Source organism: Macaca thibetana, chromosome 7, assembly GCF_024542745.1.
Source record: "Macaca thibetana thibetana isolate TM-01 chromosome 7, ASM2454274v1, whole genome shotgun sequence".
Lineage (NCBI taxonomy): Eukaryota > Metazoa > Chordata > Mammalia > Primates > Cercopithecidae > Macaca > Macaca thibetana.
In genome coordinates this window covers 55060741-55075163 of record NC_065584.1, presented here as the reverse complement: position 1 = coordinate 55075163, position 14423 = coordinate 55060741, and the positions used below count along the sequence as shown (strand labels likewise).

Sequence of the window (14423 nt, the reverse complement as noted above, 5' to 3'; positions counted from 1 at the left end):
GATACTAAGAGGTCTTCAAATAGAATTTTAAAATCATAGTAGCCTCCTTTAATGTGGCTACAGTATAGCATAGAACTAGGTTGACACTCAAGGCAAAATAAGGTTACTCAAAACTGAAAATTGTAGAATCACATGTACCAGTAGCAAATATGAGGCATCTTTGGAAAAATAATCTCACTGCTAAACAATTTCTCTTCCAAACAGGTCTGAGTCAGCATTTTATTTAGCTGCTACAGTTACTATAATATAAAGTACAATAATAAAATAGCAATGTTATCAGACTTTAGTATTCTGTTATCTAGACATAAGGCAAAAGCAATTCATAAGAATTATGTTCGGAAAATAGATGATTTTGAGGGAAAGAAAAGTGATACTTCACATTTTAGCATTTTCACCTAGATAGACTAAAGCTAAACGCCATTAAGTCTTTTCATATTGTTAAGCATATGGTCTTAATACCAAATGTTGGCCGGGCACGGTGGCTCAAGCCTGTAATCCCAGCACTTTGGGAGGCCGAGACGGGCGGATCACGAGGTCAGGAGATGAGACCATCCTAGCTAACACGGTGAAACCCCGACTCTACTAAAAAATATTAAAAAAAAATTAGCTGGGCGAGGTGGCGGGCGCCTGTAGTCCCAGCTACTCGGGAGGCTGAGGCAGGAGAATGGCGGGAACCCGGGAGGCGGAGGTTGCAGTGAGCCGAGATCGCGCCACTGCACTCCAGCCTCGGCGACAGAGCGAGACTCCGTCTCAAAAAAAAAAAAAAAAAAATACCAAATGTCATTTCAATTTCATCCTTGAAGCAAAAAGACAAAGTAAACCTCATGTATGTTGAAACTGTTAGCATTAGTTAGACCTGGCAATGACACCTACATCCAACGAGTCAGCATCAACCTTAGAAGCCAGCTCTGAAATCAACACTCATCATTCCCAGAACCTTCCCACATGAAACCCAGCAGATCCTAGAGTTCAACAGTAAAAGAGACAGGACATTTCCCTGGCCTGAGGCAATGGGGGAGATGGGGAGTGGACATGCTTCTATATTCAGGGTGGTAAAATGTGCAAATGAATGATCAGAGGCTGAGGCACGCTGTTTCTAACGTCTGAACCGAGACACAAAGTCACTTTCCCTTAATCTGTGCTAGTACCTCCAGACTTTCAGATAAATAAGTAAAACTTGAGTTCTTCTGATTTTTAGAGGTGGGAAGAAAAAATAAACTTTGCCATAATAAACATTTGAATGTATAAACAAATTCATATATGTAATATATAATAAAGAAATTATACTTACCTTCACTTTTCCCTGAAAAGCAAAACAAAATGTTTATTAAAATAAATTCCTTCCAGTGCCCCTTTTATAATGCTACACTTTCATAAAAATAAGACTAGCCATTATGGCTAGTTTTAGTCCAACAGTTCATTCACACAAGTAAAATCTGAAAGTGAGACATTCGTGACTGCAACTCTATCTGGTAGTGATATGAATTATGCCTGATTTGACTAAATGGTGTTATCTCCATGAGTGTGCATAAAGAGGTTCAGCTCATGTGAGATTTAATATACCCTGACAGGAGAGAAAAATCTAATCCATCACCTGAGAGTAGTTTTCAGTATCTTAAGGACCTATGTTTATTTGGCTGGCAGAGACTTTTTCCACCTTTATTTATCCTAAAGCTGTAATATAGTTTCTGTTACAGATTTTTATTATTGCTTTGAAACCTCCAGCCTCGCCTTATAATAATTAACCTTAGTCAGGAATATTTTCAGACTATTTATAAGATTCAAATTATATATAATACAGTAATTTGTGTGCCACTGCTTATTTACTACTGAAAATGTCTTCAAAAATTTTGCCCACTTTTTTAAATGCCATCAGTTTATTAAAGAAATATATAATCACTGCAAATATATGTTTTATAAAAAACAGGCAGAATAAAAAATTATTCATAATTCCCCAGCTCAAAGATAAATACTATTTACATTTTAGTGAATGTCTTTTTTGTTTATAGATATATTAATTATAAATATATTATACATATTGTTTTGATACCTGCTTTACCTCACTGTGTTATTGGTCACTTTTTGATTTAAATGAATAAAAATTTACAGCAACATTTATAATGGCTATTTTCTACTATGTGACTACACCATAAGTCATCATTTAACCAGTTCCCTAATGATAAACATTTAAATTGCTCCTATGTATCTTTATGGTAAGTGACGTGGTTAATTACTTTATCAAATCATGTGAGATCATAATGATCGCCTCCATTAATTTGCATTTCATCTGATATTAAATCAATGGCTTCCACTGAGTCACCACATGTGACTCTGTATAAACCCAAAAGCCTTAAAGATTTTTCATTCCTAATCTAAGAAAGAGAAATCTGCCAGAATTTAGGGAATGATGCAATCTCAACCCCTTCTAGGAGGAAATTTATATTTGTTAACTATTTGAGATCAGCATCTTTTCAAATAAAGTTTAAAAATGAAAAACTTACACTTTTGCTGAAAGCACATTAAAGACTTTATCAGTAAGCACATATTTGAAGAGAATAAGGATACATAATTTCTAAAGAAAAAGTCTGAACTCATACACTGAAATGGCTTATTCAACAAACCATTCTTCATATTATAGACAGGGCAGGGTTTCTGTAAGTTTTAATTTTACAGCCCGTCTGGCATCTACACAGTGTCTAGCACATATTAAATGGTGGATAATCATTTGCTGAAAGAACAACTGACTTTCACTATTGTAGACAAGACCACTAAATGAGGAGAGCAATTTTCACTGATCATGTATCTAACAAACTACTCCATCTATTATGTGTCAGGCTCTATACAGAGAGATAAAACAGATAAATGCTACCCATATCTTCAGAGTACTAGGGTAGATTGATAGATATATAAATAATAATAAAATAATGCTACACAGTGGAAAAGGCCGTATGAGAAAAACAAAAGAATTAAAAACAAACGAGTGCATCAGATTACTTCATGAGGAGGGAGCGATACTTCTGGTTATAAGGACCAGGGAAAGTTCTATGGAAAAAGCAGCATTTGAGCCAGACCTTGAGTGAAAATAGAATATTAAAAATGTTATTAAGATATAAAGACATGTAAAGTTGAAAGCAAATGCCCAATATATGCAGTAATTTCAAGCTTTAGAAAAAATTTGAGAGTTCTGGATATTTATTTATCTGTGGGATGAGTAAAGCTTTTAAAACACTGACACTTTACTATGTCTGCAAAAATATATATAATAAATATACACCCAAATCTTTATTTTTTGATAATCTAATACCAGGAACTTCATTATAAAAATATTTTTTACTGAAGTACAAATAATTTAAGCACCAATCTCTGCAAGGGTGAGGCATAACTCTACGGAAACGGGACTGTGGATTTTATGACCTCAACTGTTACTGCCATTTATCTTGCGTTCCCCTTCCTTTGAATTAAAGTTCCCTAGCTGAGAAATAACATAACAATGCAGTAAGTAACTTACCTTGACCAGAAGCCAAAGGATTTAAAGGTCTTTTAATTGTCTGTGGCCTAGAAGTAAAAAGAATTAAAAATATAAACACAAATATGTTACCAATCATGTTATATTTAAGTGATATTATCTCAGAAAGTTGCTTAATATCCAAAATCAAATTGTTTTATTGAGATTATAAAATACGTAGTTTCCTCTAAATGCTTTAAGGGAGGGTGACTAATTGTTGTAGTAATAATAGTTCCTGATCTTTTCCCACTGTAGCGGCCAGCAGGCCATTTCCTAATCGCTTCTTCAAATGAAAGAAGAGAAAATAGCAGCCAAGCTCTTCTCTTAGAGTCACTACTATGTTTTTATATATACGATATATATATATCTTTATATATGTGTATGTACGTATAGCACAAAGTGTACCCCAATTGAAAGACAAATAAGCAAAAAATATTCAATATAAGCATTAAAATTAAAAAATGGAAAAAAAATAGTGTAGATTATTTTCCACTTAGGTAATCTTTAGACACATCAATTTGCCCTGTAGCTAAGTTTGTTACAATTTAAATAAAAGTTGTTTGTTCAGTAGGAAAAAATAGAAATTTTCTGGAGAGTTACTATGTCACTAAAGTGCTTTTAAATCCCAAAATAAATATGCATTAGTATTAAGAGTAAACTATAGGGATTGTTTTAACACCTATTTTAAAAATTTGCACAACTGGAGACATTTTGAGAACAGAATATGTAACCTATATTTTAAAATACACAATATAATTAACTTAGCCCCTTATACATTGTTTATATTGTTAAAAATTATGGGAATCAGGATACAAATTAGTAAGAAAATGACTACAAAACTAATACAAATCTAACAAATGCTTCATGGATTCTTAATTCACATTAAAAATAACAACAACAGTGCCAGGCATGGTGGCTCACGCCTGTAATCCTAGCACTTTGGGAGGCTGAGGTGGGTGCATCACCTGAGGTCAGGGGTTCAAGAACACCCAGGCCAACATGGTGAAACCCTGTCTCCACGAAAAATACAAAAATGAGCCTGGTGTGGTGGTGCGTGCCTTTAGTCCCAGCTACTCAGGAGGCTGAGGCAGGAGAATCGCTTGAACCTGGGAGGCGGAGGTTGCGGTGAGCAGAGATGACATCACTGCACTCCAGCCTGGGTGACAGAGTGAGACTCCATCTCAAAACAACAACAACAACAACAACAACAAACCTTTAAAGTAAATCTTTAAGTCAGTAACCAAATATTTCTAATAATAGTCAAGATAATTTAAATAAAACACACGGCAGAAATAAGTAATAAAAACTCTCTCCTTTCCAAACTGGAGAAATTCTTCAAGTTTAAAAAAAACAAAACAAAAAAAAATCACCAGTCTGACATTTTATTGGTGTAAACATAATTACTGATCTCATACTTATATTTGACTTATAAAAAGTGAAATATACAATATTATCCCCATATTTGGGAACTCCAAAGACTTTCCCAGAACTCTCTCCATCTCTAAGACAGCATGACGTGCTCGCGCATACATTGTTCCCAAAAACCAGTAAGTACAAAGTTTAGAGCCTCGAGGCTTACATGTGAGTAACCTGAAGCATTTCTCAGACACCTGGTGATCAGCAACTGCCTCCAGCCTAATGGTTACCAGGACAAAGTGGGCTCTTTCACTTACTAGATCTTTGACACAACACAAATCATACAACCTCTCTAAGTCTCAGTTTCTGTCTATAAAACAGTGATGACTGCGACACAGGGTTACTGCAGGGACTAAAGGAGAAAACGTATATAACGTGCTTACCACAATGCGTAGAATACAGTGAGTGCTCAAAAATGAAACCTATTATAATTGTTCTGTGAAATCAACTTAACTGTAAAATAACTAAAGTCACAGAAAGGGGTGTGGAGAGCACCAAAAAGAGAATTAAGAGTTGTATATTCCTTTCTCGACACCACCACCATGTGATCTTGGGAAATGAAGTAAACCTCTCCAGCTCTAGGTTACCTCATCTATAAAATGAGATCCTATAATCTACTCAAGAAACATTTGCGAAGGGCCTACAATACTCCCATAAAAGTCTAATACGCCTCTCTTAAAAAAAAAAAAAAAAAAAAAAGGGAAAAATTTGTGGAAACTCATTTCCCCAGAAGGAAACTGGACTAATAGTCATGTTTCTTTGTACAAATACATCTTTTAACAAAGTGAATTTTATTTTTAATTTTAAATCATTATGATTGTTTATAAAGAGAAATCACCACATCTTACATGAATTTTTCTAAATGAAAATGACACATACTTAAAACAGTTTTCTTCATAGATGACATTCCATATTTTCCAAGCATCTGGTCCCTTGTAACCAGTGTAGCGCTCAGGATTAAGAAGCAAATCTACATATTCAGCATCAGGGGACTGAATGTCTGTAAAATAAAATGTCTTATTAAATCTTTCTTATCCTCAGTTACCTTAAAAAGCTAGTACACAAGACTGTATTCCATTGATTCTAGCGCACCACAAATTTAACAATGTGTCAGGAATTTTAAAACAACTTTTCAGGAGAAAGAAAGGAAAGAGGCTGGGTGTGGTGCCTCACGCCTGTAATCCCAGCACTTTGGGAGGCCAAGGTGGGCAGATCACTTGAGGTCAGGAGTTCAAGGCCTGCCTGACCAACATGGTGAAACCCTGTCTCTACTAAAAATACAAAAAGTAGCCGGGCGTGGTGGTGCACGCCTGTAGTCCCAGCTACTTGGGAGGCTGCAACAGGAGAATCGCTTGAACCCGGGAGGCAGAGGTTGGAGTGAGCCGAGATTGAACCACTGCACTACAGCTTGGGTGACAGAGCGAGACTCCATCTCAAAAAAAAAAAAAAAAAGAAATGACAGAAAAGAGAGAGAAACACACACTGCCACATTAATTGTACATACTGGCTATAAAAACATTATGATTTAGGAACTGTAAAAATAGGAATATGTGAATTTTAGAATCAAAGAAACATGGTAATTCAATTCTTATAAGCGATCCAGACAAAGAATATAACATACATTTCCCTCCACATTAACCACAGCAGTTCATCAATAACTACAGTAAATGAAGGAGTGTTAGTATCATACACTGCTTGTTACCAAATACTTTCTTCTTAGATGACCACCAGCAGGATCTGCTACCAATCTGGCCAAAAGCAAAAGTTACAATGCAGCATGATTCTGTGTCAACATTTATAAAAGGGAAAACTGGAAGCAACCTAAACATCCAACATCACAGAACAGTTAGAGCACGGGCTCTGGAGCCAGAACACCCAGGCTAGAATCCAGACCCTGTTACTTATTTATCATTTATAATGTGTTATCACCTCAAAACAAAAAAGATGGTCCCAGGGTGGGCGTGATGGTTCATGCCTGTAATCCCAGCATTTTGGGAGGCCTGAGGGCAGACCGCTTGAGCCTAGGAGTGATTCTAAAATTCACAGGCAACCTGGTGAAACACCAGGCATCAATAAAAAAATTAGCCAGGCACCATGGCACGTGCCTGTGGTCCCAGCTACTCGGGAGGCTGAGGTGGGAGAGTCACTTGAGCCCAGGAGGTCCAGGCTGCAGTGAGCTGTAATTGCACCATGGCACGCCAGCCTGGGCAACAGAGTGAGACCGTGTCTCAAAAAAAGATGGGCCATAGTCCTCCAGTGGCTTTGGGAAATTATTTGGTACTATAATAATACTTTATTCATATATAAAGCTTAACAGTATGAGCCAACGAAGAATGAAACAAAAAATGAAAAAGTGGACAAAAATGGTCTCAATGCAACCAAAGTCAATGACAAAAATATGAGCACAAAAGTGCTTAGAGGAGAGTCCATCAAGCTCTCAACTATACCTATTTTTATTATTAAAAAACAAATATAAAAACAAAAAAAAACCCTAAGCGTGGTTATTTTTTACTCCAATCCACAGTATATTAGAAGAATAAATTAGGAGGAAAGTTGCTTCTAGAAGCAGTACGATGATGGCATCTTAAAATAGCAGAGTTCAATGCAGAAATGGCAATAAAAATAACTAGAAAAACAAAACATAAGGACTTAAAAAATTAGCATGGAATCATCTAGTTCAGGAATGGATAACTGTTCCTTTCAATTAATACTAAAGGTAACTGCCACATATTAATTATAATAAATTCATTTTATAAACCCTGATGTTTAAAATATATAAACAGCCGGCCGGATGCAGTGGCTCACGCCTGTAATCCCAGAATTTTGGGAGGCTGAGGCGGGTGATCACATGAAGTTGGGAGTTTGAGACCAGCCTGACCAACATGGAGAAACCCCATCTCTATTAAAAATACAAAATTAGCCAGGCAAGGTGGTGCATGCCTGTAATCCCAGTTACTTGGGAGGCTGAGGCAGGGGAATTGCTTGAACTCGGGAGACAGAGGTTACAGTGAGCTGAGATCACGCCACTGTACTCCAGCCTGGGCAACAAGAGTGGAACTCTGACTCAAAAAATAAATAAATAAAAATGAAATAAAATAAAATAAAATATATAAACAATGGTCAGTATCCAGTACTTTAAGAAAACTAACCACCAAGAAATGATTAAATATTTAAATATTCTACCTAGAGATAAACATTTGTTGCCTCATAATTTTAATTATACTTTATTCTTCAAGCTTATAAAAAATATTACTATATTAATGTAATATTATAATTATATTATAAATCTTATAATTATACTATAAATATTATTATAATTATAATTATATAATTATATTTAAATTACTATAATTATATTAAATATTACTATAATTATATTTGTGCCAAGAATTTTTATGATGTGTTGGTTCCTATCACTGAATAGAACATGAATTTTTTCACAGAAAACTAGTCAAACATGTTTTGTGAAATCTAAGAAAAGACATTTAAGAGCCCATTTGGCCCTTATAGGAAGATGCCAATATCCAGCCCTAGAAGCAGAAAACGTATGTTGTGCAAAAACCTATATGATGTGCTGTTTTCTATCACTGAATAGAACCTGTTTTTGACAAAAGCTCAAATTTCCAATTAGGATTTTAAAAATACCTTCTATATTTCACATACCATTTACATCCATTATTTAGTCCTGCTAAAGCTGTCTTTCTTTAAAATATTCAACTTTTTTAAACAGAAGAAACTAATACAAATGGGTAAGTGATTCACCAAACTCCACCATATAAGAAATGAATCATTGATTCTCACTTGGTGCTGCACATTGTGGTCACAAAAGGATACTTTGTTAACAAAGGTTAAAATATTACCATCCTTTTTCTAACATTGGAGGACTAAAAAAAATTATAGTTGCATACTATAAATTTAGTTTTATCTCACAACAATATTTAAGGTAAAAATAAAAAATCCTTGTAGAAAAGATGGCAAAATAAGGGAGTTGGAAGAACATCTTATCCCCTTCCTTTACTAGACCAAATCTTGATATAGGTCTATACCCCTTATACAACATGCCTAGGACCATGTGTGTCTCGGCTGGAATGGAGAACTTTCCAGATTTTACGAAGGTAATACAGTACACACAACATCTATTGCATATTACTCCAGCTAGACCTGGGGCAGCAATCTATTCAAATACATAAATATTTCTACAGTGAAACATATGAATACTCACACTAAATGAGCCTGTGCTAAACGCAGGGGCAGAAATGTTCAATTTTCAGAGTTTTCAGATTTTAGAATTGGAAATAAGGAATTATAACTAAGTATATACCAAAACATGGCTACGGTTTCCATTAAGGAAAGCAATTTTCCCCAAAAAGAAGCCACAAAATTAAAAATACTTTCTCTTTTATGGAGATTGTAGGCTTCATCTTTTGCTTATAATTAAAAGAATTTATATCACTGTTTTCACTAATTTGTTGTGGTTGTTTTGGGAAAGGGTCTCACTGTCTTAGGCTTGGAGTGATGCAATCAGGGCTCACTCCAGCCTCAACCTCCCTGGCTCAAGCAAAACTCCCACCCCCCTCGAGTAGCTGGGACTACTGGCACATGCCACCAGGCCTGGCTAATTTTTGTATTATATGTAGAGACAGAGTTTTACCATGGTGCCCAGGCTAGGCTCAGCAATCTTCCCTCCTCGGCCTCACAAAGTGCTGGGATTATAGGCATGAGCCACCAAGCCAGGCCTGTTTTCACTAATTTTGGAAAGATCATTAGTCCACTAGAAAAGAGCCACAGAAGAATACCAAAACTCAATTTGATTTTTTTAAGCAAATTAAGAGGCTAACAATTCAACTTAGAAAAAGGAAATAGCACAAAAAGGAAGAATTGGAAAATCTATACATCTTAATCAGAGGTTTTTATTCTTTGTTGGTTTGTTTCTTGAGACGGAGTCTTGCTCTGTCGCCAGGCTGGAGTGCAATGGTGCAATCTCAGCTCACTGCAACCTCTGCCTTCTGGGTTCCAGCGATTCTCCTGCCTCACCCTCCTGAGTAGGTGGGATTACATGCATGAACCACCATGCCATGATCAGAGTTTTAACTCCTAGATTTTAATAGCACCAGAACTCTGGCTTAACTTTAGACATTACAAACTCGACCAATGGTTCAATATTCTCTTCTCCAAAAGCAACATGGACCATCATTAAGGAAAATACGTAACAAACCAACAGCAATATAACTGAAGGAGGTTTTTGTAATCCCTACATTTTAGCTATTTATGCAAAATGTATATACGAAATTTTATAAACTACTAGCTACACAGAACGGCAACACTTAAGAGGTAAATTTTTTCTAGAAACTGAGCTTTTTTAAACTGTGGTAAAATAGATATAATAAAATTTACATTAACCACATTTAAGTATACAATTCAGTGGGGTTCATTATCACCACTATCTGTCGCCAAAACTTTTCCAGCACTTCAAACAGAAACTCTGTAACCATTTAGCAATAACACCTACCCATCCCAAACTCTGACAATCTTTAATCTACTTTCTGTCTCTATGAATTTGCCTATTGTTGACATTTCATATAAGTGAAATCATTTAATACTTGCCCTCTGGTACCTGACCTATTTCACTCAGCATGTTGTCAAGGTCCATCCATGTTGTACTATATATCAGAGCTTCATTCCTTTTTCTGGTTGAATGGTATTCCACTGTGTGTTTTATATACCACATTTTGTTTATCCACTCAAACACTGCTGGACAATGGGGTTGTTAAGACCTTTTGGCTACAATGAACATTATTGCTTTGCTATCTGTTTGAGTCCTTGTCTTTAATTTTTTTGAGTACATACCTAGGAAAGGAACTGTTATGTCATATGGTAATTCTATGTTTAGGTTTTTGAAGAACCACCAAACTCTTAGAAACTGAGCTTTTTTCTTTAATAACATTTTTCTGAGATGGGGTCTTACTATGTTGCCCAGTCTGGATTCAAACACCTGGGTTCCAGTGATTCTCCTGCCTCAGCCTCCAGAAAAGCTGGGACTACAGGCACACACCACCATGCCCAGATTAAAATAATTTTTTTAAAAAAATTTCTTAGGTATAATTTTAAACATAATGCATACTATCAAAAATATTATACCATCAGCTTCACAGAAGTTATCTGAAGAATCATCATGCTTGGTCCACTGAAGAACAGCCTTCTGTGTTTCCTCACTTCAAACAAAGAAAAAAAAATAACATTACTATTTTATAAGTTAATATGTAACATAAAGAAACATGAAATACTACTGAAAAATAAAATCAAACCTCAGAGATTCATCCACTGCTCCAAGTCGTTCAGCTTGTTCACATTCTTCAATGAGATTATTGGCTTCTTCAGAATACTAAAGTGAAAAAGGGAATAAATAGACTATAACTTATTGCATCTTTAAAACTTTTTTAAAATTTAGAAGTTATCTGAAGCTCTTTTTTGGTTTTATTTATTTATTTATTTTTGAGATGGAGGGTTGGAGTGCAATAGTGTGATTCTGGCTCACTGCCACCTCCACCCCCTGGGTTCAAGCGATTCTTCTGCCTCAGCCTCCGGAATAGCTGGGACTACAGGCATGCACCACCACACCCAGCTAATTTTTGTATTTTCAGTAGAAACGGGGTTTCACCATGTTGGCCAGGCTGATCTCGAACTCCTGACCTCCGGCAATCCACCCACCTCGGCCTCGCAAAGTGCTGGGATTACAGGTGTGAGCCACCGCGCACAGCCTCTGAGGCTCTTTTTATAGCTGGCACCTTCATCTTGGCTTCAAGACTTTAAAAAAAAAAAAAATAAGTTTTCATGTTCCTCCTGAAACTAAAAAATAAAATGCTTTGGCTGGGCGCAGTGGCTCATGCCTGTAATCCCAGCACTTTGGGAGGCCAAGGCGGGTGAATCACAAGGTCAGGAGATCGAGACCATCCTGGCTAGCACAATGAAACCCTGTCTCTACTAAAACTACAAAATATTAGCCAGGCATGGTGGCGGGCACCTGTAGTCCCAGCTACTCAGGAGGCTGAGGCAGGAGAATGGCGTGAACTCAGGAGGTGGAGCTTGCAGTGAGCCAAGATCACGCCACTGTACTCCAGCCTGGGCAACAGAGCGAGACTCCGTCTCAAAAAATAAAAATAAAACACTTTGCCTCTTGTTTTTTGGGGGGAACACAATTTACTATTATGTTCACAAAATAAAGAATACAGTTCTGATAACTCATTACTAAACTGCCCACGAATAAAATCTTCAAGGTTTTAAGAAAGTCATGCGGTAAATGGTCAACAGACACTGTCTTACTTTTCTAATGACGTAAGTGTGGGCATCAGTTTTCTCTTCCATAAAATAAGCAGTTGGACCAAATCACGTGTGTCTAAAGTCCATCCCATGCCATGATGCTAAGAATGCCTGGGAACCTACCATGTCATAGAAAAAATATTCTGTAATCTCAGCACTTTGGGAAACCGAAGTGGGGATCACGAGGTCAGGAGTTTGAGACCAGCCTGACCAACATGGTGAAACCCCGTCTCTACTAAAAATACAAAAAAAAATTAACCAAGCATGGTAGCACGCGCCTGTAATCCCAGCTACTCAGGAGGCTGAGGTAGGAGAATCGCTTGAACCTGGGAGGCGGAGGTTGCCGTGAGCCCAGACCATGCCACTGCACTCTAGCCTGGGTTACAGAGCGAGACTCCGGCTCAAAAAAAAAACAACAAAATCCAACATTTTTAGGTTTCCAAAATATATTCTTTAACAATCATATTTCCTCTCACTGTCCAACTCACTTTACATATATATTCTACTAGGCCTGTACATGGCATAAGGTAAGCAAGTTGGTTTATGGGATTTCATAACACACCAGTTCATCATACAGGTGAAGGACAACACTGGGAGGCCACGAATTCAATCACTCAACAAACATTTATTGAGTGTCTATTTTGGCCTTATTGTTAGGACAACTATACAAACCACTTTCCAGACAAGGACACTAAAATAAATGAACCCTAAAATAACTAAAATGATATAGTTTTTTGAAATATTTATTCATTGAGTGACAACTTAGTTTCATTATATTGGTATAAACATGTAAGACAACATAAGACAGCTTGCTTCAAAAACTATCTTTAAAAATAAAATTATTTCATATATAATTAAGTATTAAAGGACAAAAGGATATATGTTCAACCTATAATCAAATGGCTCAGAAAATTATATATAATGTATAAAAATATATGACATATTATATAGTACACATAAAATATATATCACATATATAGTGTTAGATATTATATAGTATGTATATATACTTTTTTGTGTGTATATATACACACAAAAATGTGTACATATGCAAAAATACATGCATATATATACACAAAAATGTGTATTTTTTTTTTTTTTTTTTTTTTTTTTTTGAGACAGAGTCTAGCTCTGCCACCCAGGCTGGAGTGCAGTGGCCGGATCTCAGCTCACTGCAAGCTCCGCCTCCCGGGTTCACGCCATTCTCCTGCCTCAGCCTCCAGAGTAGCTGGGACTACAGGCGCCCGCCACCTCGCCCGGCTAGTTTTTTGTATTTTTTAGTAGAGACGGGGTTTCACCGTGTCAGCCAGGATGGTCTCTATCTCCTGACCTCGTGATCCGCCCGTCTTGGCCTCCCAAAGTGCTGGGATTACAGGCTTGAGCCACCGCGCCTGGCCAAAATGTGTATTTTATATATATAATACACATATACAAATGTCCATTTATTTTATCATGCTTTTTGTGTGTCCATATATGCACACAATAAGTATGGTAAAACAAATGTGGCCAGGCATGGTGGCTCACACTTGTAATCCCAATACTTTCGGAGGCTGAAGTGGCAGGATTGCTTGAGTCCAAGAGTTCAAGAACGACCTAGGCAACACAGCAAGACTTTATCTCAAATAAATATATATGTGTGTGTGTGTGTGTGTGTGTATAGATATATATACACATATAAACATAAAACAAAAAATAAATGTGGTAAAATATAAAAATGTAGTGAATCTGCAGAGTGTACAAAATGTCTTTATATTAATGTTGCAACTTTTCTGTGAGTTGGCAATTATATCGAAATAAAAAGTTAAAAATACTGGCTGGGCGCGATGACTCACACCTGTAATCTCAGCACTTTGGGAGGCCAAGGCGGGTGGATCACAAGGTCAGGAGATCAAGACCATCCTGGCTAACATGGTGAAACCCCATCTCTACTAAAAATACAAAACAAAATTGGCTGGGCATGGTGGCATGCACCGGTAGTCCCAGCTACTCAGAAGGCTAAGGCAGGAGAATTGCTTGAACCCAGGAGGTGGAGGTTGGAGTGAGCCGAGATCACGCCACTGCACTCCAGCCTGGGCGACAGAGCAAGAGTCCATCTCAAAAAAAAAAAAAAAAAAAGGTTAAAAATACCTACCAAAAACGAACAAAATTTGTTTAAAAAATAACATATACCTAAGTATATTAAAAC

The 14423-nt window shown here is 36.7% G+C and overlaps 1 protein-coding gene across 1 annotated transcript in view; it reads right to left on the bottom strand.

Moving 5' to 3' along the window:
* The window catches only part of ERO1A (endoplasmic reticulum oxidoreductase 1 alpha), a 56745-nt gene that overhangs the window by 16409 nt on the left and 25913 nt on the right, over positions 1-14423 (bottom strand). The window contains exons 5-9 of the mRNA XM_050796958.1: positions 11227-11303; positions 11060-11133; positions 5801-5921; positions 3509-3555; positions 1292-1303 (exon numbers count right to left, since the gene is read on the bottom strand). Coding sequence (XP_050652915.1) covers positions 1292-1303; positions 3509-3555; positions 5801-5921; positions 11060-11133; positions 11227-11303 — 331 coding nt within the window. The remainder of the gene's footprint in view (positions 1-1291; positions 1304-3508; positions 3556-5800; positions 5922-11059; positions 11134-11226; positions 11304-14423) is intronic.